At 39.2% G+C, this 27,666-nt stretch overlaps 1 protein-coding gene across 2 annotated transcripts in view; it reads left to right on the top strand.

Annotated features, from left to right (window-relative positions):
• The first annotated feature begins 3,398 nt into the window (after positions 1-3,398).
• CENPC (centromere protein C) overlaps positions 3,399-27,666 on the top strand; it is a 91,957-nt gene continuing 67,689 nt past the window's right edge. For both annotated transcript variants that reach the window (XM_082629491.1, XM_082629490.1), the window contains exons 1-5: positions 3,399-3,659; positions 9,023-9,069; positions 10,222-10,292; positions 10,989-11,083; positions 24,733-24,838. In XM_082629491.1, the coding sequence (XP_082485617.1) occupies positions 3,642-3,659; positions 9,023-9,069; positions 10,222-10,292; positions 10,989-11,083; positions 24,733-24,838 (337 nt within the window). In that variant the 5' untranslated portion in view covers positions 3,399-3,641. The remainder of the gene's footprint in view (positions 3,660-9,022; positions 9,070-10,221; positions 10,293-10,988; positions 11,084-24,732; positions 24,839-27,666) is intronic.

Raw genomic sequence — 27,666 nt, 5'->3', positions numbered from 1 at the left:
TATACCTTTTTCTCCATATACACATCTAATACACATAGTTCCATGGATACATAAACACACACCCACACACATACACACACACACCCCTTACATAGATAAGTAGTTGTGATGGAAAACTTCAAGATTTTAGTCAGCTGTCATGGCAATTCATAGGGATTGATCTTAATATTTTTTTTGGAGGGGAAGGGTCTGTAATGACAAATCTGGGTTTTATAAACATTACTCCATCAACTAGCAACCCTATTTTAGGATGCTAAAATTATGGAGGGGCTAGTAAATACTACGACAGATGCAGAGGGAACTGAAGAGTTTGGGAACTGTGGAGTCTGCGTAACTTTTTGTTTTCATTAGGGTGCAGCTCCAATTTCTCTCTAGAACAGACCAGTTCATTACCTACACCCCCCTGCATTCTATACCAGTATGTCATTTCATTTCAAGTTTCTCAAAATACCTCTGAGAGTTACTGTTTCCAGTGGAAGCTGGTGGCTATAATTTTACACGTGGAACTTTACATCTATGATTATGCTTGCTAAAATTTCTCACTGAGAGTATAGTGATTAAGTGCTCAGTTCTGGAGTCAGAATGCTGGGGTTCATCCCCAGCTCTGCTGTTTAATGGTAGTGTGATCTTGGGCAAGTTACTTAAAGACTGTCCCAGTTCTGTTGTCTGTAAAATGTGGATATTAATCGTCTTTTCTCATAGGAATGTTCTCAGAATTAAATAAGTTACTTCATGGAGAGCATTTATGACAGAACTTACCATACAGTATGCACTCAATAAATGATAGTGTATATTATTAACTATTCCAAATGTGAGACCAAATTAAATAAGTAGTCTGGTTGGCAAAACTTCTCCTAGACCAAGTATAAATATCTCCATAATATTGATAACACCAATAGCATTATTTATTGAATTCTCACTATGTTCTAGGCATTTCAACTAGATCTTAAAAGGAATTAATCCAATCTGAACAACTTTAACATTGTTCCCATTTTACGGACAAGAGAGTTGAGAAACTTATAGTTTAATTAAATTGCCCATTATGGCAGAATTAGTGGAGGAGTGTGGAACTAGGGCTTGTCTGATTTCAGAGTTAGTTCTTGATCTCTCTTTCCTACAAAAAAAAGAAAAAAAAAGAAAAAAGAAAAAAGGTCTTAGCAGGTGATAACATTTGTTAAAGCATTACAAGTTTAAAAAAATTATTTGCTCAATTCTTGGTTAATGAATTTATTCAATAAGTAATGCATTTTTATTACCTAGTTATTGACTATATATCCCTACACTGTACATTTCATACCTGTGACATTTACTTTGCAACTGGAAGTTTGTACCTCTTAATCTTCGTCACCTATTTCTCTCCTCCTCCCACACCCCTCCCCTCTGGCAACCACCTCTTTGTTCTCTGTATCTATAACTTTTTTTTTTTTTTTTTTTGCAGTATGCGGGCCTCTCACTGTTGTGGCCTCTCCCGTTGCAGAGCACAGGCTCCGGACGCGCAGGCCCAGCGGCCATGGCTCACGGGCCCAGCCGCTCCGCGGCATGTGGGATCCTCCCAGACCAGGGCACGAACCCGTGTCCCCTGCATCGGCAGGCGGACTCCCAACCACTGCGCCACCAGGGAAGCCCCTATAACTTTTTATGTCTTAAGTTTGCTCATTTGTTTTGTTTCTTAGATTCCACATATAAGTGAAATCATACAGCATTTTTCTTTCTCTTGTCTGATTTACTTCATATAGCATAATACCCTCTATGTCCATCCCTGTTGTTGGAAATGGTAAAATTTCATTCATTTTTATGGCCCAGTAGTATTCCATTATTTATATACGTATATAAATATACATAAATATATATATATGCCATCTTCTTCATTCATTCATCTGTCGATGGGCACTTAGGCAGCTTCCATATCTTGGCTATTGTAAACAATGCTGCTATGACTATTGAGATGCATAAATCTTTCTAAATTGTTTTCCTTGGATTAAATACCCAGGAGTGGAATTGCTGGATCCTATGATAGTTCTATTTTTAATTTTTTGAGGAATATCCATTCTGTTTTCCATAGTGGCTGTACCAATTTACAGTCCCACCAACAGTGCACAAGAGTTCCCTTTTCTCCACATCTTTGCCAACACATGATTTTTGTTGTCTTTTTGATAATAGCCATTCTGACATGTGCTTGCAGTTTGTCTGCAAGTGATATCTTGAAGTGATATCTCCTTACGGTTTTGATTTGCACTTCCCTGATGATTAGTGATGTTGAGCATCTTTTAATGTGCCTATTAGCCATCTGTATAGCTTCTTTGGAAAAATGTGTATTCAATTCCTCGGCTCATTTTTTAATTGGGTTGTTTCTTTGATGTTGAGTTGTATGAGTTCTTTGTACATTTTGGATATTTACTCCTTACTGCATATATCACTTGTAAATATCTTCTCCCAATCAGTAGGTGGCCTTTTCATTTAGTTTATAATTTCCTTCGCTGTGCAAAGGTTTTTAGCTTGATGTGGTCCCATTTATTTATTTTTGTCTCCCTTGCCTGAGGAGAAAGTAACTCATTTTCTGATGAAAATTCCCTTGCAAATTTTTATTAAATCATAAAAATAGGTCAGAGTTTCTTAGAATCATAAAATGGTCAGCTCTAGTCTTCAGAGCATCTAACTTAACTTTCCTATTATGTAATTAAGGAAACTGCTAGAACGGTGCCAGAGCTTGTCCTACATGACATAGCTAGTCCACTGAGCAGGTTTCAAAGCTCCTGATTTAGGACTCCTTTCAGGACGTCATACTTAAATGATATATACTTACACAGATCATTTTGTTGGCAATGCCTCACAAAAATATTACCCACATATTTGGAAAAAAGAATACATCATCCATCACCATTTTTACTATAACATTATTGCTTTCAGAGATGATGCATAAACGGGCTGAGGTGTGGGTGATGAGCCTACACAGTAAAACATTACTCTTCAAACGTCTTCTGCAATTTCTGTCTCTTATCCTTCCAAGTATTACTTTATAAGAGAACCGTCAGGAAGTTTTACACCTTCTCTGCGTGGGAAGGAGAGAGAGAGACAGGGAGAGAGAGAGAGAGGAAGAGAGGAGAGAGAGAGAGAGAGAGAGAGAGAGAGAGAGAGAGAGAGAGAAAGAATGAAGCTGAGGGAGGGAGAGAGAGAGAGAGGGAGGGAGGGAGGGAGGGAGGGAGGTAAGGAGGGAAAGGGGGAGAGAGAGAGACTATGAAGCTGTGGGAGTAAGGGACTAGGGGACACATGAGATGGGGGAAGGGCTACGACGTGATGGGGCGGGGCTCTTGGGAGGAGGAAGGCTGGACTGCGGGAGAGTACCAGTGAGGGGGCAGGCCCCTAACGGCTTTCTTCCTTTGGAGTCGAAGGGCCCATTCTGCGCATGTGCAGCCCGTTTTAAATTGCGTAGGCGGATGCGCGCGAGTGGGCGCGCACTCGCGCGCGCTCGCTGGGTCGCGGCTCTTTCGTTCCTGCCATCTACCGCCGTCTTTCGCTTAAGGTGCTACTGGATTTCCGCCTGGCTGTTCTTCGGGTGACTCCGTCCTCGCTGGGCTGCCTGGAGCTGCGTCCCGTGTGGACTTCCGCCCCCAAACCCTGCGCGGGCTGAGCCGCGCCGGAACATGGCCGCGTGGGGGCTGGTAAGTGCAGGCCGCGGACCCAGCGAGGCGGGGAGAGTGAAGCGTTTGGGCAGGTGTTGTGGCTTCTGGGGGGTTTCAGTGGGGAAGCCGCGCGAGTTTTTTGACCTCGGGAGTGATCGGGTGCCGATAGCTAGAGTTAATTTACTTGTGTTTCCTCAAGGCTTTTTGTAATCCCCGGGCGTGACGGCGTCTTTCTCTTCAGAGAATCTTGCGATTTCTACTTGTTAGCCTAACTCCAGTTCCTAGTCCTCCAAATAATTTTCTGTCCTTAGAAGTATTGAAACGCCTTGAAAGTGTGCCTTTGCTTCAGAGTTGCTAGTGTAGAGAGGCGTCTGTTATTGACAGAAAGTTTTCTGAGAGGCAGCTACTAGTTAAAAGTGCCAGCTGTGAATGGCTGAAGGGGGCGGGAACTCATTTTTTTGTTGGCCTATTTCTGGACTCCCGTGGTATTCACTGTTCTATATTTCAGACTTCGCTTATGGTTACTATACCTTATACAACCCATAGCAGCCCCTATCCTAAACTTGTGTTTTCTACTTTATCTCCCCTTTTAAGATCTTCAGCATGGATGAATAAGATCTTCCCATTTATAATAAAGTTATATATGTATGCTTGTATGTATAAAAAGATGTATTGTGGAGAAAAACTGTTACCTGCCATTTCAGTAAACAACGAATGTTACCCACCTTCAAGCCACCAGCAACTGCAGCTGCCTGCAGGGTGTGCCTAAGGGGAATTCAGGATGGAGAAAAACAGGACACTGGCCCTAGATAGTTATGAGACTTACATAAGGAATAACTTCAATGAGCCCAGACTCTTGCATCTTCCCATTTATAGAGAAGCACTAAAAATCATTAACTTGAGGTGTCTGATTTTGATGTTTGACTACCTTTTTTTTCCCATCCCAAACTCCTGTATATCCCGGTCCCCCCCTTACCTCTTTGGAGCTGTTCCTCAGAGCTCGCTGAGAGCCTGTCTACGGGGCTGTAGTCCTCAGTAAGGTCCCCGAATAAAACTTAACTCGCAGATTTTAAGTTGCCCATTTTTTTTCAGTTGACAGTTATATATAATGTAAACAATGCAGGTGCTCATAGTAAAAAGTACTCCTATACCACCCTTTCATACTGTTGACTAAAGAAAATGCATGATTGCTGGGTCATGTGGTAAGAGTATGTTTACTTTTGTAAGAAACCACCAAGCTGTCCTCCAAAGTGGCTGTACCGTTTTGCCTTCCAAAATGAGAGTTCCCGTTGTTCCACATTTAGAGTTGTCATTGTTCCAGAGTTTAGTCACACAACCAGATGGGTAGTGGTATCTGGTTTTAACTTGCATTACTGCTTGACATATGATATGGAGCATCTTTTCTTATGCTTATTTGTCATCTGTATATCTTCTTAAGTGAGGTGTCTGTTAAGGTCTTTGAACCATTTTTTTTTTTTTTTTTTGCGGTACGCGGGCCTCTCACTGTTGTGGCCTCTCCCGTTGCGGAGCAAGGCTCCGGACGCTTAGGCTCAGCAGCCATGGCTCACGGGCCCAGCCGCTCCGCGGCATGTGGGATCTTCCCGGACCAGGGCACGAACCCGTGTCCCCTGCATCGGCAGGCGGACTCTCAACCACTGCGCCACCAGGGAAGCCCCTGAACCATTTATTTTTTAATTGGGTTTTCTTTTTGTTGAGTTTTTTTTTTTTTTTTTTAAATTTTATTTATTTATTTATTTATGGCTGTGTTGGCTCTTCGTTTCTGTGCGAGGGCTTTCTCTAGTTGTGGCAAGTGGGGGCCACTCCTCATCGCGGTGCGCAGGCCTCTCACTATCGCGGCCTCTCTTGTTGCAGAGCACAGGCTCCAGACGCGCAGGCTCAGTAATTGTGGTTCACGGGGCCAGTTGCTCCGCGGCATGTGGGATCCTCCCAGACCAGGGCTCGAACCCATGTCCCCTGCATTGGCAGGCAGATTCTCAACCACTGCGCCACCAGGGAAGCCCTTTTGTTGAGTTTTAAGTGTTCTTTTATATTTTGGATAACAGTCCTTATCAGATGTGCCTTTTGCAACTATCTTCTCCTGGTCTGTGGCTTGTCTTCTCATTCTTTATCTTTCTCTCTTTTTTTTTAAACCATGATCTGTGTTTTATTTGTATCAGTGTTGGTATGGTTTAAAATCTACGATTAGTAATAATAATATTAATGATATTATTAATAAACAACTTGTTTTCTCACTGAGATCTCTGCCTTTCTGTTATGAATTTCTCCTATCTTTAAGATGATGCCCTTCAGAATATGGGAAGCTTAGACTGGTTGAAGCTTGTCTTAGTTCTCACATTGACTGCTTTTCTTGCTTTTCATGCCTCCAGTCAAACTTCTGTAATCATTGCCCTTGTGTCTCCTTATTTCAAAGTTCTCTTTCCTTCTTCCGGGGTATTGCACTTGGCTTCTCAGACTGAGGAGGAGAGAGATGGACAAAACTGAAGCTGGAAGAGCAGCTGCTGGTCTGACCACAGTTCACTTTTATTTTACAACAAAAGGTCTCACCAGAGCACTAGTGCAGACACACTGACACAAAGAGAAAAATCATTTTCCTGATAAAACACATCCAGCTGTTCAGATAGTAGTGATTCTTCAGAGTGATATGGTAAGATGCAAGTGCCCTTGACACAGCATAAATATGTGTGCCACCTTATGTGCAGGGCTCCTTATAGACCCAGCTTGGTTCTTCTCCGGTGTTTTCTCTTGGAGTTGTATCTGATTTTATTACCAGTTTTCATTCAGATCCATTGGGGAATGGGACGATTCTGCTTTTGTTCCTTGGCCAGGAATCACTTGATCCTTAAAGTCTGGTGAGAAGACATGGCTAGGAGCAAATTTCCACAGTTCACTTTTAAAATGCCTATCATAACCTTAGAATTGTTTTGAGCCTTTTAGTTCTAACATCTGACTTTGCGTCATAACTCATTTAAAAGACAAGGGGAGAAAGGAGTTGAAAGATTATCCTCAGTCATTCCTGTACTTAAGTGGTTTCTAACTGGGTGTGATTTTGCCCTGTAGGAGACGGTCTGGTGTTGTCTGGAAAAATTTCTGGTTGTCCTGAGAAAGCATGGATGAGGGGGTGCTAAGGGCATCTAGGTGGAGGCCAGGGATGCTGCAAGCATCCTCCCAATGCACAGGACAGGCCCTCACAACAAAGAGAGTCACCCCAAAATGTCATTAGTGCTAGGGCTGAGAAACCCTGCTGTATTGTATATTATTTTCTTTGAGAAAAATAATCTCACAGTAAATGGAAGAAACTAAAATTGAAATTGAGTGAAAAATGAGTTGAAATTGCAAGTTTTTGAATGTGTATTTATTTTGAAAATCAAAAAATTTTGTGTTCTAACTTTTAATTTAGAATTAAGAGACCTCTTTTGTCTTATTCACCACTTGTTTTCTAGCGTGCCTAAATAGCATTTGGCCTTGTAGTAGGTGCTCGATTTCATATTTGCTGAGGGAAAGAACTGTCTTAACCTTAAAATTTTTCTATTTGAAGGAGGAACAGAGTACTTTACAGGTGTTATTTAATGTTCAAAAACATTTAGTGTGCAAATATGATGACTCTATCATTTTATTGTATTAAATTAGGAGAAGAGTGACCTTAAATGAGGCCTTGGAAGGGAGTTAACTAACATTCTCAGGGGTTTACTTAAGTGTTTCAGAATGCTGAGTACTGATGAGAGACCTAAGTGCTTGAGTTAATTTTCCATCAAATGACTTGTGATAAAATGCAGATTTGTTAGATGTCTTTGTTCCTTAGTTTGCTATCTATAAAATAGATTTAATCTTTTGCTCCTTACTTACCTCCTGAAGATAACAGGCTATGTGAAACACTGTCACCTTCTTTAAAGAAAGACACTTTTATCTCATACATTTTTGGTCTTATTTATTTGGCACGTCAAAAAGATAACAAAAAATGGTGTTTGTGTGGTATACAATGCACTAGGCAAGGCTCTGGGAAGAATATAAGCTAGCTTAAAACAAAGTTTCTGCTCTCAAGTTTCTTAAAATCTAATAGAGGTCTTCATCTTTCTGAATAATTCAATCCAAAAGTGAAGCAAGGTGGCAGCAGTCCCCGTGGGTAGGAAACTACAGTGGTCCAAAGTTGTGTGTAGGAGCCTTAGTAGAGTCAGGAGTGAGGCTCAGCTCAGGATGTCAGAGCATGAGTGGGGTAAAGAGAGTGTTCACATGGGGTGGGGTCATTTATATCCCATTGGGCCAAGGAAGAGTGCAGCTTACGGGGCTTCCCTGGTGGCGCAGTGGTTGAGAGTCCGCCTGCCAATGCAGGGGACGCGGGTTTGTGCCCCGGTCTGGGAAGATCCCACATGCCGCGGAGTGGCTGGGCCCGTAAGCCATGGCCGCTGAGCCTGCGCGTCCGGAGCCTGTGCTCCGCAACGGGAGAGGCCACAACAGTGAGAGGCCCCCGTAACGCAAAAAAAAAAAAAAAAAAAAAAAAAGAGTGCAGCTTACTAAACATTTTGTATTGGTAGTAATTTATTTATTTTAAAAAGCATACTGTTCTTCCTATTACCACCAAATTTTCAACTAGAAAATTTAACTTTATAGATTTTACAATTAAAAGATAGGACCCAAAGTCTCACAAATATGCTCTCCATATCCAATTTCAGCATGTCTGTGTGTTTTATTTTTCCTGTTGCTTCCATTTATTGGGGCTGCTTCTTTGTTGGGGTTACCTCTTTTCTCTTTCTGGAAACATTCTAACATCTTTTTATCCTCAGTTTTTCTGATATTTCATTCTTAACTTCCTAGGTATTTACCTTATGCTGGCCATTCACTCCTCATCCAGAACAGTATCCTCTGAGCTTACTTTAGGCTGCTGCTTTTCTTCTGTTTCATCAATTATCATGTTTCATTTGTTTTCCATCTTCCAGAAATCTGTTATATTTGTTTGTCCACAGATGGCCCTTTCTTCCATTCTCTTTTTTCATTGTCATTTTATGCCAGTTTAGTCCTTTACTGTTACTTCAGAGGGATCTCCTTGCAGGAAAAGGAGATAAATAGATACTGTTGGTCAACCAACTTGAATTATTGGAAGCCCAGATAGTATGATTTTGATGATGGAAGAGGTATGGGGGGAGGTGGAGGAGGAGGAAGAAGAAGAGGAAGAGGAGGAAGAGGAGGAAGAAGATGGAATAAATCCAGAGTAAGGAAATAGTATAAACAAACATTTGGAAACAGTGGATATGAGACAAGTTCTTTTTCACTTGATCAAGAAGATATTCCTCTTTATAGTATTATAATAGGCAGTCAGCAAATACTTGCTGAATGAGTGAATAAAGAACTTAAACTTTCACCAAATTGATGATTTACTTTTCTTTCAGGATCATCTCAAAAATGACTATAGAAGAAGATTTTGCCGACCATCCAGGTGATTTGTGTACTTAAACTTTTAAGATGATTTTTATTTGCATCTTGAAAGTGGAATTTTTAAATGAAGAAAGGAAGAACTATTACCTCTGACTAAAATAATGATTTATATACCCACTGGTTAAGTACAGTCATCTTAGTTATTTTATATTAACAGAGAAATATTAATGCAGGCAGTTCAATGACTTAATGGAGGTGAGAAAAGAAATTCGCCTGATAAATGATGGACCAGGAAGAGGCAGTTTCAATTCTGACTAAATGACAACTATGGGGAAAGCACTCTAAAGTGGATTGAATGGAAATAATAGAAAGATGCAGTTTATTCCATGGGGCTAAAAGAAAAGGTGGATGTGGTTCTAAAAGGGCAATAGAAGAATCTTTGTGGTGATGGAACTGTTCAGTATTTTGACTATGGTGGTCATATCTGAACCTTCAAATGTAATAAAGTGTATAGAACTAACTATATACACAAACATAAACACGCAAATGAGTACATGTAGAACTGGAGAAATCTGAATAAGATTGGTGGATTCTGTCAACATCAGTATCCTGGTTGTGATAGTATACTCTATGGCTTTGTGAAATGTTACCATTGCAGGAAACTGGATAAAGTGAACAAGGGATCTCTTCTATATTATTTCTTACAACTGCATGTCAATCTACAATTGTCTCAATACAAATTTTAATTAAAAAATTTATACTGATTCATTAGCTCCTTAAGATTAAAGGTATTGAATCAGAAATGCATTTGAGATCTTGTAGGGAAGACTGTGTTACTTGGAGCTGATAGGACTTGTGACCATAGAGTCTTTATTAAAGAAGCATTTCAGGATTGATTGAATATGTTCAAAAAAGTTTATGTTATTGTTTAGATAGAGCAGTAGTCTAAAACAACTTTAGATGTGGCTATTCAGTCAGGGTATATAATTGTTAATGTAGACAATGACATACTACTTCACATACTTTTCTGGGAACTCTTGGACTGTCAAATACTTGTTTTGTCCTCAGATAGTAAAGGTGATATTTTTCCCATTAAGTAAAAATTAAGATTTTATAATAAGGAGATACGGAATTTTCAAGGTAGATGTTAATAAGTAGCAAATATCTTTTGGAGATGATATGTTAACATTTTCCCTTCTTTCCTTCTTATTAGGGCACCTGACATTAATACGGAGAAAGGCCAGAATATACTGGAAATCTTACTAGACTGTTTTGAAGAAAAAAGTAAGGTTTCATTTATAGATGGACTTTGAGGGTTGGGATGGATGAAAATGTAAATTTGTCCTTTAATACCAAATTCAGCAAATATGTTCTAGCATTTCAATATATAAAATATTTTCCCAGGAATTTTGAGTACATGTGCAGTCCTTCATGTACCTTCCAGTATACTGAAGATAATACTGGCAAAAATGAGAATAATTTGTTATTCCCTTTAGTTCACACTAGATTCCTATAGTCTGGAATTCCATAAATAATTATCATACACGAGAGAAAGTATTTCATTAATGGAAATAAATGTGCAGAATTCTTGGGATCACTGGAGAGCTTGAGATAATGTTTGGTGATTTGCACCCCTTTCTAAAGAAAAGAGTATAATGGCAAAAACTTTTCCTAGTGCTGGTCGGTGTCAGAAGGTATTGGGATAAAAGAATAGGCCAACCAAAGAAAAACACAGATAGTGGAAAAGTATCTTCTCTTTACAAGTTCTGAAAGAAGAACTGGCACATATTTCTTCAGGAATCTTGTTTGTCTGTTTCAGTCCTGATGCCTTCTAGGAACATTTGAATATTGAACTGATGTCTGTACTTAAGTTAAACTAATTGCGCTTAAAAGAGTCAAAAGGCTTCTTCACATATCATGTAGGCCTTTTTTAATTGTAACCAAAAAATTTTATACATGTTTTGTTTTAACTTTTTTTAGGTCTTGCCAATGATTTTAGCACAAATTCCACAAAATCAGTGCTTTATTCAACACCTAAAATAAAAGACATTTGTGTTCAGTCACCAAGTAAAGAGGTAAGTCAAAAAGGAGAACTGGTACAAATTTAATAGTTTAGTGAGTGAACAATACACAATATATAGTTAGATACATTTTAGTTGTTTGTAAGTCTTATTCTTAAAAAGGAACCCTATATTCCCATTGAGTTTATATAAAATTTGGAGGTATTTTGTGAAAATTTTGGTCTGACATTTCCTGTGTTTGAAATTGGAGGTCTGGGAATTAGAATTATCAAATTTTAACACAATTATTTTTCACTCTTACTTAAATGATGCCTAAATTAGGTTTTTAGGAAAGTGGGCAACTACTGAAGTTCCTAATCCAGGTTGGCAAGTTTGGTTATTTTTTTAAAACTGAAGGCAATTTGCTAAACAGGGGAATCAATCTTTTCTTGATTATATATCTTAAGAGGATAGGTTGACCTAACTCTACAAAATAGCAGACTTTGGAATAGAGTTTTTGAAGCTAATGATTAAAGACAAATTATTCAAAAGCACAATACTAATTAGAAGAATTGTATATAGACATACCTTGTTTTATTGTGCTTTGCTTTATTGCCTTTCACAGATAGTGCATTTTTTACAAATTGAAGGTTTGTGGCAACCCTGTGTCAAGCAAGTCTGTCAGTGCCATTATTCCGACAGCATTTGCTTGCTTCATGTCTCTCTGTCATATTTTGGTAATTCTTACAATATTTCAGACATTTTCATTATAATTATATTTGTTATGATCTGTGATCAGAGATCTTTGATGTTACCATTGCAAAAAAATTATGACTTCCAGAAGGCTCAGATGATGGTTAACATTAAATATTTTTTAATTAAGGTATGTACTTTTTTTTAGACATAATGCTATTGCACACTTAATATACTACAGTATAGTGTAAACATAACTTTTATATGCACTGGGAAATCAAAAAATTCATGTGACTTGCTTTATTGCAGTACTTGCTTTATTGGGGTGGTGTGGAACTGACCCTGCAATATCTCTGAGGAATACCTGTAGTTATAGAAATAACATTCACTAGAAACTTGAATAAACAAATAAACACATATAGCCTTTTGGTTCCAAGAAATGAAGACATCCAATTCTGTCAGAATTGAGAGACCTTCTTTAATGTGATAAATTATATTGATTTTTTTTTTCTTTTTTTTGGCGGTACGCGGACCTCTCACTGTTGTGGCCTTTCCCGTTGCGGAGCACAGGCTCCGGACGCTCAGGCTCAGCAGCCATGGCTCATGGGCCCAGCTGCTCCGCGGCATGTGGGATCTTCCTGGACCGGGGCACAAACCCGTGTCCCCTGCATTGGCAGGCAGACTCTCAACCACTGCGCCACCAGGGAAGCCCAATTATATTGATTTTTGAAAGTTAAATCAACTAAGTTTCCTGGGATAAACTTGACTTGGTCATAAAGTATTAACCTGTTTTGATTTGGTTTGCCAGTATTTAAGATGTTTGCATCTGTGTTCATGAACAATATTGTCTTTTTTTTTTCTTTTCTCAAAATGTTCTTGTTGGGCTTTGGTATCAAGGTTATGGTAGAGGTTCCACTTTTAGGAAGGATGTAACAGATTACAGTAAGTCAACACTCCTGCTGAAGAGCTGGTTAAAAAAAAAAAATAAAATGAAAACAAATCATGTTTTTAGAGCTGTGGAGCTGTGGAAGCGACAAGGACTAGATGAACTAAAATTTCAAAGACAGTGGAATCCTTAGAATATGTGTTGATGATTGTTGGTCATTTTCTTCCCTGAGAGTATGTTAATTTTGGGCAAAAGCTGAGGATTTTAGGTTGGTCCAGACAGTGTGAGTCCACTGAGGGAAAGCAGAGATTTTGTCACTTGTGCAGGGATGGCATGACAAATTGGAATTCTGGAGGCGCCTCAAATGTATAGCCACTTTTCCTTAAAGAACATTTGTAAGTTCTGAGGTAGTGAAGAACCTTAGGCCAGAATGGAGGAGTGAAACATGTAGTCTTGCTGTGCTAAGAAGGTAAAGTCCTACTGCAGGAAAGTGGCCCACCACAAATAGGCATTTGACACATTTTGAACAATTTGAGGCCAGAGGCTAAAAAGTTGAGCAAAAACCTCTGAAGGGCTGGACTGAATATCTCACAATCTTTAAGGGTTAAACAGGCTCACTAGGCTCTCAGTAACCCAGGAGGGGGCATTCTGAAGAACAGGGCAGGTTACGAGTGGACTGAGTCTTACTAAAATGTCATATCAGACCCAGCTCAGTCCTTGAGAGTGAGGATCTAATCATTTCAATCCAATCTGTTTAAAAGGAGAAAAAAATAACCTTCTCTATAGAGAGATATTACTGGGAGCTTCTACTTTTTTTTTTAAGCCTTTTGTTTTGAGATAATTGTAGATTTATAGCAGCTGTAACAAATAGTAGAATTCAGGACTGTGTATGATTTACCTAGTTTCCTCTAAAGGTAACATCTTGCAAAACTGTAGTACAACATTACAACCAGGATATTGACATTGATACAGACAGGATACAGAAAAATTCCATCACTATAGGATCCCTCTTATCCTTTTATAACAAGTTACTTCTCTCTCACCCTTACTCCCTCAACTCCTGAAACCCCTAATCTGTTCTTTATTTTTACAGTTTTGTCATTTCAAGAATGTTGTTTAAATGGAATCATATAGTATATAACTTTTTGGAATATTGCTGAGTGGTATTTCATGGTATGGATATACCACAGTTTGCTTAGCCATTTGCTTATCTCTTAGTTTTCTCTTGATTTACTTGTCTTGGTTTTTAAATTTGTTGATATTCTGTGCACCTCTGACTAATTTATAACCAGTTTCTGTGACAGAGTTATAAATGTTTTCTCAGTGTATGTAGACACATCAAGTAATTCATCATTTTCAATTTTTTTCTGGAGCTATCCTTCCTAGATCTCTCTTCTCTGTTTTTTGTTCCTGTACATCTTTAGGCCTGTCACGTAAGTGTTGGCAATGTGATTTCCCTTTATCATCCAGGGAAGTCCCTTCTCTTTTGTCCTGTTCTGTAGCTCATATTTCTTGCCCTCTTTCTTTTTTTTTTTTTTTTTTTTTTTGGTGGGGCTCATCCTTTAGTAGCGTCCTGAGAATTTAAGACCTTAAATGTTTGAAAATACCATGACTTTACCCTCATGATGGGTAATTATGTGTATAGAATTCTAGGCTGGAAATGATTCTCTTTCAGACTTCTAAAGACATGCTCTATTTTTTTTAAAGCTTCTTGTGTTGTTGAGAATATTGCTCTGATTGATCCTTTGTGAGCCACTATTTTTTCATGTTTACAAGCTTTTAGAATCTTGTCATCTGTCTTTATTGATTTGAAATTTCATGATATTCCTCGATGTTAGGTTCTTCTAATTCTTTTTTTTTTTTTTTTTGGCGGTATGTGGGCCTCTCACCGCTGTGGCCTCTCCTGCTGTGGAGCACGGGCTCCAGACACGCAGGCCCAGCGGCCATGGCTCACGGGACCAGCCGCTCCGCAGCATGTGGGATCCTCCCGGACTGGGGCATGAACACGTGTCCCCTGCATCGGCAGGCAGACTCTCAACCACTGTGCCACCAGGGAAGCCCTTCTAATTCTTTTAATTAAGATTTCTTCTTAAGAGTTTCTGTTTCATACAAGTACCTTTTCCGCTTACTTTGCTCATTACCTTTTACACTAGAGCTTTTTGTCAAATGTCCAGTGGTCCAGTGATCCTTATCGGTCTCACTTTTAAGGATGAAAAACTAAAATGGTGATTGGAAGCTGTATTTGCAGAGTTAGAGTTGTACATTGGTAGATTTCACCATGGTATGATTTGTCCGGGCCACATTATTGTGGATGTCCAGTTGTTAATATCTGCAGGTTTTTTTCTCTTGACTTGATAAGTTTTTCTGACAAAGAATTCTTCTTTCCTGCTTAGGGGTCTGATTCTAACTGTGAGTGTTCTCAGCCCGGTGGGTAAGGGGAAAGGTGCAATTTGAATACTTGCACTTAATATTTCTGTTTTCAATGTGTTACTCTTACCTTCAGTTATATTTCATGTCTTTGAGCTCACAGTCTCTCTGATTCAAAACTCAAGGGAGAAAACATTTAATCTTCTGTTTGGGTAGGAAGAGGAGGGACTCAGTGACTGACTGCTTCGTATACTTACATTTAAATTTTTTTAAAATTTTTATTACAGAAATTTTATTTATTGGAGTATAATTTTTTAAATTTTTATTTATTTTATTTTATTTTTATTTTTGGCTGCGTTGGGTCTTTGTTGCTGTGCACGGGCTTTCTCTAGTTGTGGCGAGCTGGGGCTACTCTTTGTTGCGGTGTGCAGGCTTCTCATTGCGGTGGCTTTTCTTGTTGCAGAGCATGGGCTCTAGGTGCGTGGGCTTCAGTAGTTGTGGCTCGCAGGCTCTAGAGCTCAGGCTCAGTAGTTGTGGTGCACGGGCTTAGTTGCTTTGCGGCATGTGGGATTTTCCCGGACCAGGGCTCGAACCCGTGTCCCCTGCATTGGCAGGCGGATTCTTAACCACTGTGCCACCAGGCAAGTTCCTTTTGGAGTATAATTGCTTTACAATGTTGTGTTAGTTTCTGCTGTAAAACAAAGTGAATCAACTATATGTATACATATATCCCCTGCCTTTTGGACCTCCCTTGCATGCCCCACCATCCCGCCCTTCTAGGTCATCACAGAGCACCAAGCTGTCCTCCCTGTGCTATACTGCAGGTTCCCACTAGCTATCTATTTTACATGTGGTAGTGTTTTTATATCAAACCTAATCTCCCAGTTCATCCCACCCTCCCCTTCTGCCTCTATGTTCACACGCCCATCCTCTACATCTGCGTCTCTATTCCTACCCTGGAAATAGGTTTATCTGTACGATTTTTCTAGATTCCACATATATGCATTAATATATGAAATTTGTTTTTCTCTTTCTGACTTACTTCACTCTGTATGACAGACTCTAGATCCATCCACATTTCCACAAATGACCCAATTTCATTCCTTTTTATGGCTGAGTAATATTCCATTGTATTTATATATGTACCACATCTTCTTTTATCCATTCATCTCTCAGTGGACATTTAGGTTGTTTCCATGACCTGGCTATATTGTAAATAGTGCTGCAGTGAACATTGGGGTACATGTGTCTTTTTGAATTACAGTTTCTCAGGGTATATGCCTGGTAGTGGGATTGCTGGGTCATATGGTAGTTCTATTTTTAGTTTTTTAAGGAACCTCCATACTGTTCTCCACAGTGGCTGTATCAATTTACATTCCCACCAGCAGTGCAGGAGGGTTCCCTTTTCTCCTCACCCTTTCCAGCATTTATTGTTTGTAGATTTTTTGATGATGGCCATTCTGACCGGTGTGAGATGATACCTCATTATAGTTTTGATGTGCATTTCTCTAATGATTAGTGATGTTAAGCATCTTTTCATATGTTTGTTGGCTATCTGTATATCTTGTTCTGAGAAATGTCTGTTTAGGTCTTCAGCTCATTTTTTGATTGGGTTGGTTTTTTTTGATACTGAGCTGCCTGAGCTGTTTGTATATTTTGGAGATTAATCCTTTGTCATTTCATTTGCAAATATTTTCTCCCATTCTGAGGGTTGTCTATTCATCTTGTTTATGGTTTCCTTTGCTGTGTAAAAGCTTTTAAGTTTAATTAGGTCCCATTTGTTTATTTTTGTTTTTATTTTCATTACTCTAGGAGGTGGGTCAAAAAGGACCTTGCTGTGATTTATGTCATCGAGTGTTCATCCTATGTTTTCCTCTAAGAGTTTTATAGTGTCTGGCCTTATGTTTAGGTCTGTAATCCATTTTGAGTTTATTTTTGTGTATGGTGTTAGGGAGTGTTCTAATTTCATTCTTTTATATGTAGCTGTCCAGTTTTCCCAACACCACTTATTGAAGAGGCTGTCTTTTCTCCATTGTATATTCTTGCCTCCTTTGTCATAAATTAGTTGACCATAAGTGTGTGGGTTTATCTCTGGGTTTTCTATCATGTACCATTGATCTATATTTCTGTTTTTGTGCCAGTACCATACTGTCTTGATGACTCTAGCTGTAGTACAGTCTGAAGTCAGGGAGCCTGATTCCTCCATCTCCATCTTTCTTTCTCAATATTGCTTTGGCTGTTTGGGGTCTTTTGTGCTTCCATACAAATTAAAAAATTTTTTGTTCTAGTTCTGTGAAAAATGCCATCGGTAATTTGATAGGGATTGCATTGAATCTGTAGATTGCTTTGTGTAGTATAGTCATTTTCACAGTATTGATTCTTCCCATCCAAGAACATGGTATATCTCTCCATCTGTTTGTGTCATCTTTGATTTCTTTCATCAGTGTTTTACAGTTGATTTCTTTCATCACTGTTTTACAGTTTTCTGTGTACAGGTCTTTTGCCTCCTTAGGGAGGTTTATTCCTAGTTATTTTTATTTTATTCTTTTTGTTGCAATGCTGAATGGGATTGTTTCCTTAATTTCTCTTTCTGATCTTTCGTTGTTAGTGTATAGGAATGCAAGAGATTTCTGTGAATTAATTTTGTATCCTGCTATTTTACCAAATACATTGATTAGCTCTAGTAGTTTTCTCGTGGCATCTTTAGGGTTCTCTATGTATAGTATCATGTCATCTGCAAACAGTGGCAGTTTTACTTCTTTTCCAATTTGGATTCCTTTGATTTATTCTTCTTCTCTTATTGCTGTGGCTAGGACTTCCAAAACTATGTTGAATAATAGTGGTGAGAGTGGACATCCTGGTCTTGTTCCTGATCTTAGAGGAAATGCTTTCAGTTTTTCACCAATGAGAATGATGTTTGCTGTGGGTTTGTTGTATATGGCCTTTATTATGTAGAGGTAGGTTCCCTCTAAGCCAACTTTCTGGAGAGTTTTTATCATAAATGGGTGTTGAATTTTGTCAGAAGCTTTTTCTTCATCTATTGAGATGACCATATGGTTTTTATTCTTCAGTTAATGTGGTGTATCACATTGATTGATTTGCGTATGTTGAAGAATCCTTGCATCCCTGGAATAAATCCCACTTGATCATGGTGTATGATTCTTTTAATGTGTTGTTAGATTCTGTTTGCTGGTATTTTGTTGAGGATTTTTGTGTCTATGTTCAGCAGTGATATTGGTCTGTAATTTTCTTTTTTTGTGATATCTTTGTCTGGATTTGGTATCAGGATGATGGTGGCCTCACAGAATGAATTTGGGAGTGTTCATCTCTGCAATTTTTTAGAAGAGTTTGAGAATGATAGGTGTTAACTATTCTCTAAACGCTTGATAGAATTCAACTGTGAAGCCATCTGGTCCTGGACTTTTGTTTGTTGGAAAATTTTTAATTACAGTTTAGATTTCATTACTTGTGATTGGTCTGTTTATATTTTCTATTTCTTCCTGGTTCAGTCTTGGAAGTTTGCACCTGTCTAAGAATTTGTCCATTTCTTCTGGGTTTTCTATTTTATTGGCATATAGTTGCTTGTTGTAGTGTCTTATGATTCTTTGTATTTCTGTGATGTCAGTTGTAATTGCTCCTTTTTCATTTCTAATTTTTTTTTTACAAATTTATTTAATTAATTTATTTTTGTCTGTGTTGGATCTTCGTTGCTGCACGTGGGCTTTCTCTAGTTTTGGTGTGCGGGGGCTACTCTTCGTTGTGCTGCGCATGCTTCTTATTGCGATGGCTTCTTTTGTTGCGAAGCACAGGCCCTAGAGTGAGTGGCTTCAGTAGTTGTGATTCATGGGCTCAGTAGTTGTGGCTCACGGGCTCTGGAGTGCAGGCTCAGTAGTTGTGGCGCACGGGCTTAGTTGCTCCGCGGCATGTGGGATCTTCCTGGACCAGGGCTTGTATCCATGTCCCCTGCGTTGGCAGGCATGATTCTTAACCACTGTGCCACCAGGGAAGTCTGTCATTTCTAATTTTACTGATTTGAGTTCTCTCCCTTTTTTTCTGATGTCCTGGCTAAAGGTTTATCAATTTTGTTTATCTTCTCAAAGAACCAACTTTTAGTTTTATTGATCTTTGCTATTATTTTCTTTATTTCTATTTCATTTATTTCTGGTCTGATCTTTATGGCTTCTTTCCTTCTACTAATTTTGGGTTTTCTTTGTTCTTCTTTCTCTTGTTGCTTTAGGTGTAAGATTAGATCATTTATTTGGGAGTTTTTTTGTTTCTTGAGGTGACATTGAATTGGTATAAACTTCCTTCTTGGGGCTTCCCTGGTGGCGCAGTGGTTGGGAGTCTGCCTGCCGGTGCAGGGGCCATGGGTTCGAGCCCTGGTCTGGGAGGATCCCACGTGCCGCGGAGTGGCTGGGCCCGTGGGCCACAATTGCTGAGCCTGCGCGTCTGGAGCCTGTGCTCCGCAACGGGAGGGGCCAAAATAGTGGGAGGCCCGCGCACCGCAATGAAGAGTGGCCCCCGCTTGCCACAACTGGAGAGAGCCCTCGCGCGGAGACGAAGACCCAACGCAGCCATAAATAAATTAATTAAATAAATTAAAAAAAAAAAAACAAAACTTCCTTCTTGGAACTGCTTTTGCTGCGTCCCATAGGTTTGGGGCCGTTGTGTTTTCATTGTCATTTGTTTCTATGTATTTTTTATTTCCTCTTTGATTTCTTCAGTGATCTCTTGGTTATTTAGCAGCACACTGTTTAGCTTCCATATGTGGTTTTTTTTTTTTTTTTTTTTTTTTACAGTTTCTTTCCTGTAATTGATTTCTAATCTCATAGCGTTGTGGTCGGAAAAGATGCTTGATACGATTTCAGTTTTCTTAAATAATCCGAGGCTCGATTTGTGACCCAAGATGTGATCTATCCTGGAGAATATTCCATGTGCACTTGAGAAGAAAGTGTATTCTGCTGCTTTTGGGTAGAATGTCCTATAAATATCAATTAAATCTGTCTGGTCTATTGTGTCATTTAAAGCTGGTATTTCATTACTTATTTTCTGTCTGGATGATCTGTCCTCTGGTGTGAGTGGGGTGTTTTAAGTCCCCCACTATTATTTTGTTACTGTTGTTTTCCCTTTTTATGGCTGTTAGCATTTGCCTTATGTTTTGAGGTACTCCTCTGTTGGGTACATAAATATTTATAATTGTTATATCTTCTTTTTGTATTGATCCCTTGATCATTATGTAGTGTCCTTCCTTATCTCTTGTAACAGTCTTCATTTTAAAGTCTGTTTTGTCTTATATGAGTATTGCTACTCCAGCTTTCTTTTGACTTCCATCTTCATGGAATGTCTTTTTTCATCCCCTCACTTTCAGTCTGTATGTGTCCCTAGGTCTTTCTTGTAGACAGCATATATATGGGTCTTGTTTTTGTATCCATTCAGCCAGTCTGTGTATTTTGGTTGGAGCATTTAATTCATTTACATTCAAGGTAATTATTGATACCTATGTTCCTATTACCATTTTCTTAATTGTCTTGGTTTGTTTCTGTGGGTCTTTTCCTTTTCTGCCTAGAGAAGTTCCTTTCACGTTTGTCATAAAGCTGGTTTGGTGGTGTTGAATTCTCTTAACTTTTGCTTATCTGTAAACATTTTGATTTGTCCATCAAGTCTGAATGAGACTGAATGAATATATCCTGCCACTCCCTTCTGGCCTGCAGAGTTTCTGCTGAAAAATAAGCTGATAACTGTATGTGAATTCCTTTGTATGTTATTTGTTGCTTTACCCTTGCTGCTTTTAGTATTTTTTCTTTGAATTTAATTTTTGTTAGTTTGATTAGTATGTGTCTTGGTGTGTTTCTCCTATATAGGACTCTCTGTGCTTCCTGGACTTGGGTGGCTATTTCCTTTCCCATGTTAGGGAAGTTTTTAACTATAATCTCTTCAAATATTTTTTCTGATCCTTTCTCTTTCTTTTCTTCTTCTGGGACCCCTATAATTCAGATGTTGGTGCATTTAATGTTGCCCCAGAGGTCTCTGAGACCCTTCTCAATTATCTTCTCTCTTTTTTCTTTATTCTGCTCTTCAGCAGTTATTTCCACCGTTCTATCTTTCAGCTTATTTATTTGTTCTTTCGCCTCAACTATTCTGCTATTGATTCCTTCTAGAGTATTTTTCATTCTAGTTATTATGTTGTTCATCACTGTTTGTTTTTTAGTTCTTCTAGGTCTTTGTTATATATTTCTTGTATTTTCTCGATCCATGCCTTCATTCTATTTCTGAGATTTTGGAGCATCTTTACCATAATTACCCTGAATTCTTTGTCAGGTTGGTTGCCTATTTCTTCTTCATTTATTTGGTCTTGTAGGTTTTTACCTTGCTTCTTCATCTGTAACATTTTTTTGTTGTCTCATCTTTTTATTGTTTTTGGTGGGTGGGGCTGTGTTCCTGTCTTACAGGTTGTTTGGCCTGAGGCATCCAGCACTGGAGCTTGCAAGCAGTTGGGTAGAGCTGGGTCTTGGTGCCAAGATGAGGAACTCTGGGAAACCTCACTGTGATTAATATTCCCTGGGGTATGAGGTTCTCTGTTAGTCTAGCAGTTTGGACTCAGCGTTCCCACTACAGGAGCTCATGCCTGACCCCCAGCTTGGGAGCCAAGATCCTGCAAGCTGCATGGTGTGGCAGAAAAACAAAACAAAAAAACAAAAAAGGCAAAAGTATAACAAAGAATAAAAAATAAAATTAGAAAAGTAAAAAGTTTTTTAGAAAATTTATATATAAATGAACAACAACAAGGTAAAACAGAACCAGAACAGGAAGAAAAAAAAAAAGAAAAAAACCCAAACAAACCAGAGAAGACCTTTGCTGTGGGGTGGCAGGACCTAGGTTCAAGACCCATGTGGCTGGAAAAGTCCCTGAGGGGGGCTTCCCTGGTGGCACAGTGGTTGAGAGTCTGCCTGCTGATTCAGGGGACACGGGTTTGTGCCCCGGTCTGGGAAGATCCCACATGCCGTGGAGCGGCTAGGCCCGTGAGCCATGGCTGCTGAGCCTGCGCGTCCGGAGCCTGTGCTCTGCAACGGGAGAGGCCACAACAGTGAGAGGCCCACGTACCGCAAAAGAAAAAAAGAAACAGTCCCTGAGGGGACCTTAAGTTTAAGGGTTTTGGCCTGGGACCCCAGCAGACTATCTAGGGGCCGAGAGGTTGGGGGAAACTCTGGCCACATTCCCCTCTGATTCTCCAATCCCCTGAAGGTCTCTCCCTGTCCCGCCAAACCCTTCACCATGGGTGGGCCCCTCCTGAGCATGGGAACTCCTCCCCTCCCCAGCCACCCCTCAGGGCACTGGTCCCAACCAGCCTCTACTTTCCCTCCCGTATGTCCTACCGGGTCACTTGGGGGTTCTTCCTGTCCCCATAGGTGTCTGAGGTCCCCCACTAGTGCCTTGTAGGTGCTCTAGCTATGTGGAGACATGAATTCCATGTCCTCCTACTCCGCCATCTTGACTCTGCTCCCCCCCATGCATCCTTTAACAACTCTTCTGTTTGCAGGCCCTACCTGGAGCCCCTCTTTTAGAGGTGCATTGTACCTTGAAAAATTGAACTTATGGGTTTCTCCTTAAACATAAATCTGTCTGCTTCTGGGCTTACTTCATTGTTAGCATGTTTCTGGTCTTTCTGGGCTGCTTAGTTGGTACTGATCTGCTTTCCAACCTAAAGAGGTTTATTGATGTCTCTCATCTACTCCCTTCTCTTTCTCTTCATCCTTCTGGGTTTATACATTTAAAACAATCCTTAGTGGGACTTCCCTGGTGATGCATTGCTTAAGAATGTACCTGCCAATGCAGGGGACACGAGTTTGATCCCTGGTCTGGGAAGATCCCACATGCTGTGGAGCACCTAAGCCTGTGCGCCACAGCTACTGAACCTGCACTCTAGATCCCACGAGCCACAACTACTGAGCCCATGTGCCACAACTACTGAAGCCTGTGCACCTAGAGCCTGTGCTTCGCAACAGGAGAACCACTTCAATGAGAAGCCTGCACTCTGCAATGAAGAGTAGCCCCCGCTCACCACAACTAGAGAAAGCCTGCGCACAGCAACAAAGACCCAATGCAGACAAAAATAAATAAATAAATAAAATAAATTAAAAAAAAAAAAGAATGCATTAAAAAAATCCTTGGTGAGGTTTCAAAAGGGAGTAGAATATAATAAAAACTTGCTTTTGTTACTTTATGTAATTGAGTTCCATAGTGTATCTGCTGAACTAGCAATGTAGTGGCTCCATTATTTACATATTTCCCTATTGGTAGATTTTTAGATTTTTTTTCCCTCTATTCATTATAATAATGATGTAGTGAACGCCTTTGTCTATGCCTCCTTGTTTGCATTTGTAAACTGAATTTCTCTAGGATATGTACTTTTGAAATGAAATTGTTAAGTATTGTCAGTTTTTTCTTCAGAATGGTCTATTAGTTTACTTTCCCACCTGTAATGTATAAATGAGATTTCTCTTTTCTAGAATTAAAAAATTTACAACTTGATATATTTCAAATTTTCAAAAGAAAGCATGTTATGTACATAAGGTATTAAAAATAACATAAATGAACATCCACGTGCCCATTTCTCAATGTCAGAAATACCAGTACCTTTGAAGCACCTATGTGCCCCTTTGTGATCTTATTCTTTTGCCTCTCCTCCCTGCACAGAGGTAACCACTGTTTTGAATTTCATGTTCATCATTCCCGTCTTTTGCTTTATAGCTTTACCACACGTGGGTGTGTGCTGACATTTGTGTCAATATTTCTTTCACTACTTGAGACAGGTCCTACTACCATTCACATGCTGGGTGCTTCACTAGATAGAACTCATGAGACTCCACTTGTAGTTAGTTGTACTCATGACTGAGATTTGTTATAGGCATATAGTCAGGATACACAGCCAGATCAGTAAGAGAAAAGTACGTTATCAGGCAGAGTATGGTGGAATCCATGTCAGGCTCTCCAAAGGGGCCACACAGAGTTCACTCTTTGCATCCAGCAGTAAAATGCTATAAAACATGTACAGTCTTTCTGCCCTGGGAAGCCTTTTGAAATTTAGCCTGTTTTTATTGGGAGCTGGTTATATTGGTACGCTCTGCCCACCAAAATTCTGTATTCTCTGAAGGAAAGAAGGAAGGTGTTCACCATAAATCACATTGTTTATACAAACAGTCTAGGCAGGCTGGCATAGCAGGTTCCAGTTGGTAATGGAGGAGACATTTTGAAAGCCAAGACTCTGTGTGCCAGCCAAGGGCTAGTCCTGTAAGCAGGTTTTTAAGTGATCAGGCCTGGTGCATTAACTCTTTCCTGCATAGAGTGAATCTCTAAATACTATATATATTTAGTGTTTTACATGTTTTTGCATCTATTCTGAACTTAACGTAAATGAGATTATATACTTGTGTGACTTGCTTTTTTTGTTTAACATAATCATTCATATATGCTGTAGTTTATTCCTTTCACTGTTGTATTTGTGATATTGTGATATATGACTATACGGTAATTTATTTATCCAATCTTCTGGCAGAATAGGTTTTTAAAAGCTGTTCAGAGCAACATTGTTTCTGTGATAGGTTATATGAAATTTCAGCTTTTCTAGATAATATGAAATTGGTTTCTAAGGATTTAAGTATGCAACTTTACCAGCTGGTTTATTGTTTTTAAAAATGCTTTTTTTTTCCATTTAAGAACAAATGTGTTTAATCAAAATTGGTAATTTAATAGAATAGATCTAATGTTGTATCTCTTTTAGACTCAGTGCCAGAAATCACATCCAAAGTCAGGTACAGTTTCTTCAAGGAAGAAAGAAGCCCCTCTGCAGTTAGTTGTGGAATCAAGTGAAACTGTCAACAAATCAGGTTGGTAGCATCCCCATGGGTGATATTTGCCTAGATATATTTAAAGAGTTAGGGGCTTCCCTGGTGGCGCAGTGGTTGAGAGTCCGCCTGCTGATGCAGGGGACACGGGTTCGTGCCCTGGTCTGGGAAGATCCCACAAGCTGCGGAGTGGCTGGGCCAGTGAGCCATGGCCACTGAGCCTGCGCATCTGGAGCCTGTGCTACACAACGCAAGAGGCCACAACAGTGAGAGGCCTGCGTACCGCAAAAAGAAAAAAAAAAAGAGTTAGAAATGCTGAAGGTAGCACATATGTCAGCTTGAGTGACAAGGTCAGGGTCAGCCTAGGCAGAATTGTGAAATGGATGAAGTTGTTTCTGAGTCCCTCTCAAGTCCACTGTCAGTGTATTTAAAACAAAACAAAACAAAACAAAACATGAGTAAGTTTTTTTTTTTTATTTTATTGAAATATAGTTGATTTACAATGTTGTGTTTAATTTCTGCTGCACAGCAGAGTGACTCAGTTATACATATATATTCTTTTCCATTATGGTTTATCATAGGATATTGAATATAGTTCCCTGTGCTATATAGTAGGACCTTGTTGTTTATCCATCCTATGTATAATAGTTTGCATCTGCTAATCCCAAGCTCTCAATCCTTCCCTCCCCACTCCCCCTCGGCAACCACAAGTGTGTTCTTTATATCTGTGAGTTCATTTTTGTTTCATAGATATGTTCATTTGTGTTGTATTTTCAATTCCACATATAAGTGATATATGTTATTTGTCTTTCTGACTTACTTCACTTAGTCTGATAATCTCTAGGTCTATCCATGTTGCTGCAAGTGGCATTACTTCTTTCTTTTTAACGGCTGAGTAATATTCCATTGTATATATGTGCCACATCTTTATCCATTCATCCAACAGTGGACATTTAGGTTGTTTCCATGTCTTGGCTATTGTAAATAGTGCTGCTATGAACATAGGGGTGCATGTATCTTTTCGAATTATCGTTTTGTCTGGGTATATGACCAGGAGTGGGATCGCTGGATCATTTGGCAACTTTATTTTTAGGTTTTTTTTTGTTTGTTTTTTTTTTTTTGTGGTACGTGGGCCTCTCACTGTTGTGGCCTCTCCTGTTGTGGAGCACAGGCTCCAGACACGCAGGCTCAGTGGCCATGGCTCATGGGCCCAGCTGCCCCGTGGCATGTGGGATCCTCCCGGACCAGGGCACAAACCTGTGTCCCCTGCATTGGCAGGTGGACTCTCAACCACTGTGCCACCAGGAAAACCCTATTTTTAGTTTTTTGAGGAACCTTCATAACTGTTTTCTATAGTGGCTGCACCAATTTACATTCTTACCAACAGTGTAAGAGGGTTCCCTTTTCTCCTCACCCTCTCCAGCATTTATTATTTGTAGACTTTTTAATGATGGCCATTCCGACCGGTGTGAGGTGGTACCTCGTTGTTTTGATTTGCAGAATAATAAGTTTTATCTGATTATTATGTGGTTTTTTGTTTTAGTGATAGGAGCGTTGTTAATAGGATGTCGTAAGAGACATTAACTAAGAATTATTATAGGGACCATAGCTTTAAGAGTTTTCAAATAGATTTTTCTTTTTTCTTTTCTTTTCTTCTTTTTTTTAAAAAAATATTTATGATCTCATACAGTTTCTGTGGGTCAGGAATTCAGAAGCAACTTAGTTAGGTGGTGCTGGCTTGTAATCTCATGAGGTGGTAGTCAAGATCATGGCCAGGGTTGCAGTCATCTGAAGGCTTGACTGGGGCTAAGGATGTATTTCCAAGATGACACTTATGTGGGTCTGTTTGCTGGCAGGAAGCCTTAATTTCCTCCCATGTGGGCCTCTCCATGGACTCCTTGAGCATTTGTTTTTTTAACTAAGGTATAATTTACATAATACTAGTTTCAGGAATACAACATAATGATTTGATATTTGAATATATGTGGTCAGTGTTCTTTTTCTCTTTGTTGCATTTTGTTGCATTTCCTTCAGTCATTTATATGTGCTGCCAGTTTGTAAAGTTTTATTTGCATCTTTCAAATTAGAAAAGTCCTTCATTTGAGGAGAGTCAAAGATTTAAAAGAAAAAGCTACTAATCATTACTCCCCTCATCCTGCTGAGGTAGCCTTAAATCCTTCCATATCTTCATTGGTGCTCCTGAACGAACACATATATAAACGTGTGTGTGTGTGCACGCATGCTTTCAGAAGAGGCTTTTACAATTTCCTTTTATACCAGCAATGTAAGAAAGTACCTTTCACCTGATAGAGTATTTACTATTCTATTGAACTTTTTGCCAATTTGATCAGTATTAAATGATCTCAGTGTTACTTTAGTGATTACCACTGAGTTTGAACACCTTTTCATAAGTTTACTGGCTATTTGAAATACCTTTTTATCTTTTCATATCCTTTGGCCATTTGTTTTTTCTAGTTTATGAGAGATCTTTAAATTGAGTATCTGTAACTGTTTATCTGTAATTTGTATAATTTATCTGTTATTTATCAGATATTTTTCCAAATGATCCCTAGACTATTACAGATTTTGGTTATAGTATCTTATATGATGGATAACATTTTTTATTTTAATTGTCAAATGTGAAGTGTGTGTTTTTTTTTTTTTTTCAATAGCTTTTGAGTTATGGTCAGTTGTGCTAGTTCCTTTTATTAATTACATAATCCATTCTCATATGAATGTGCTACTTTTAACATGTATTAAGTCTCATATATCATTCAATATACTTTTTTTTTTTTTTTTTTTTTTTTTTGCGGTACGCGGGCCTCTCACTGTTGTGGCCTCTCCCGTTGCGGAGCACAGGCTCCGGACGC

The sequence above is a fragment of the Mesoplodon mirus genome (assembly GCF_964341445.2).
Source record: "Mesoplodon mirus genome assembly, chromosome: 2".
NCBI lineage: Eukaryota > Metazoa > Chordata > Mammalia > Artiodactyla > Ziphiidae > Mesoplodon > Mesoplodon mirus.
This window is presented reverse-complemented; position numbering and strand designations above follow the sequence as displayed.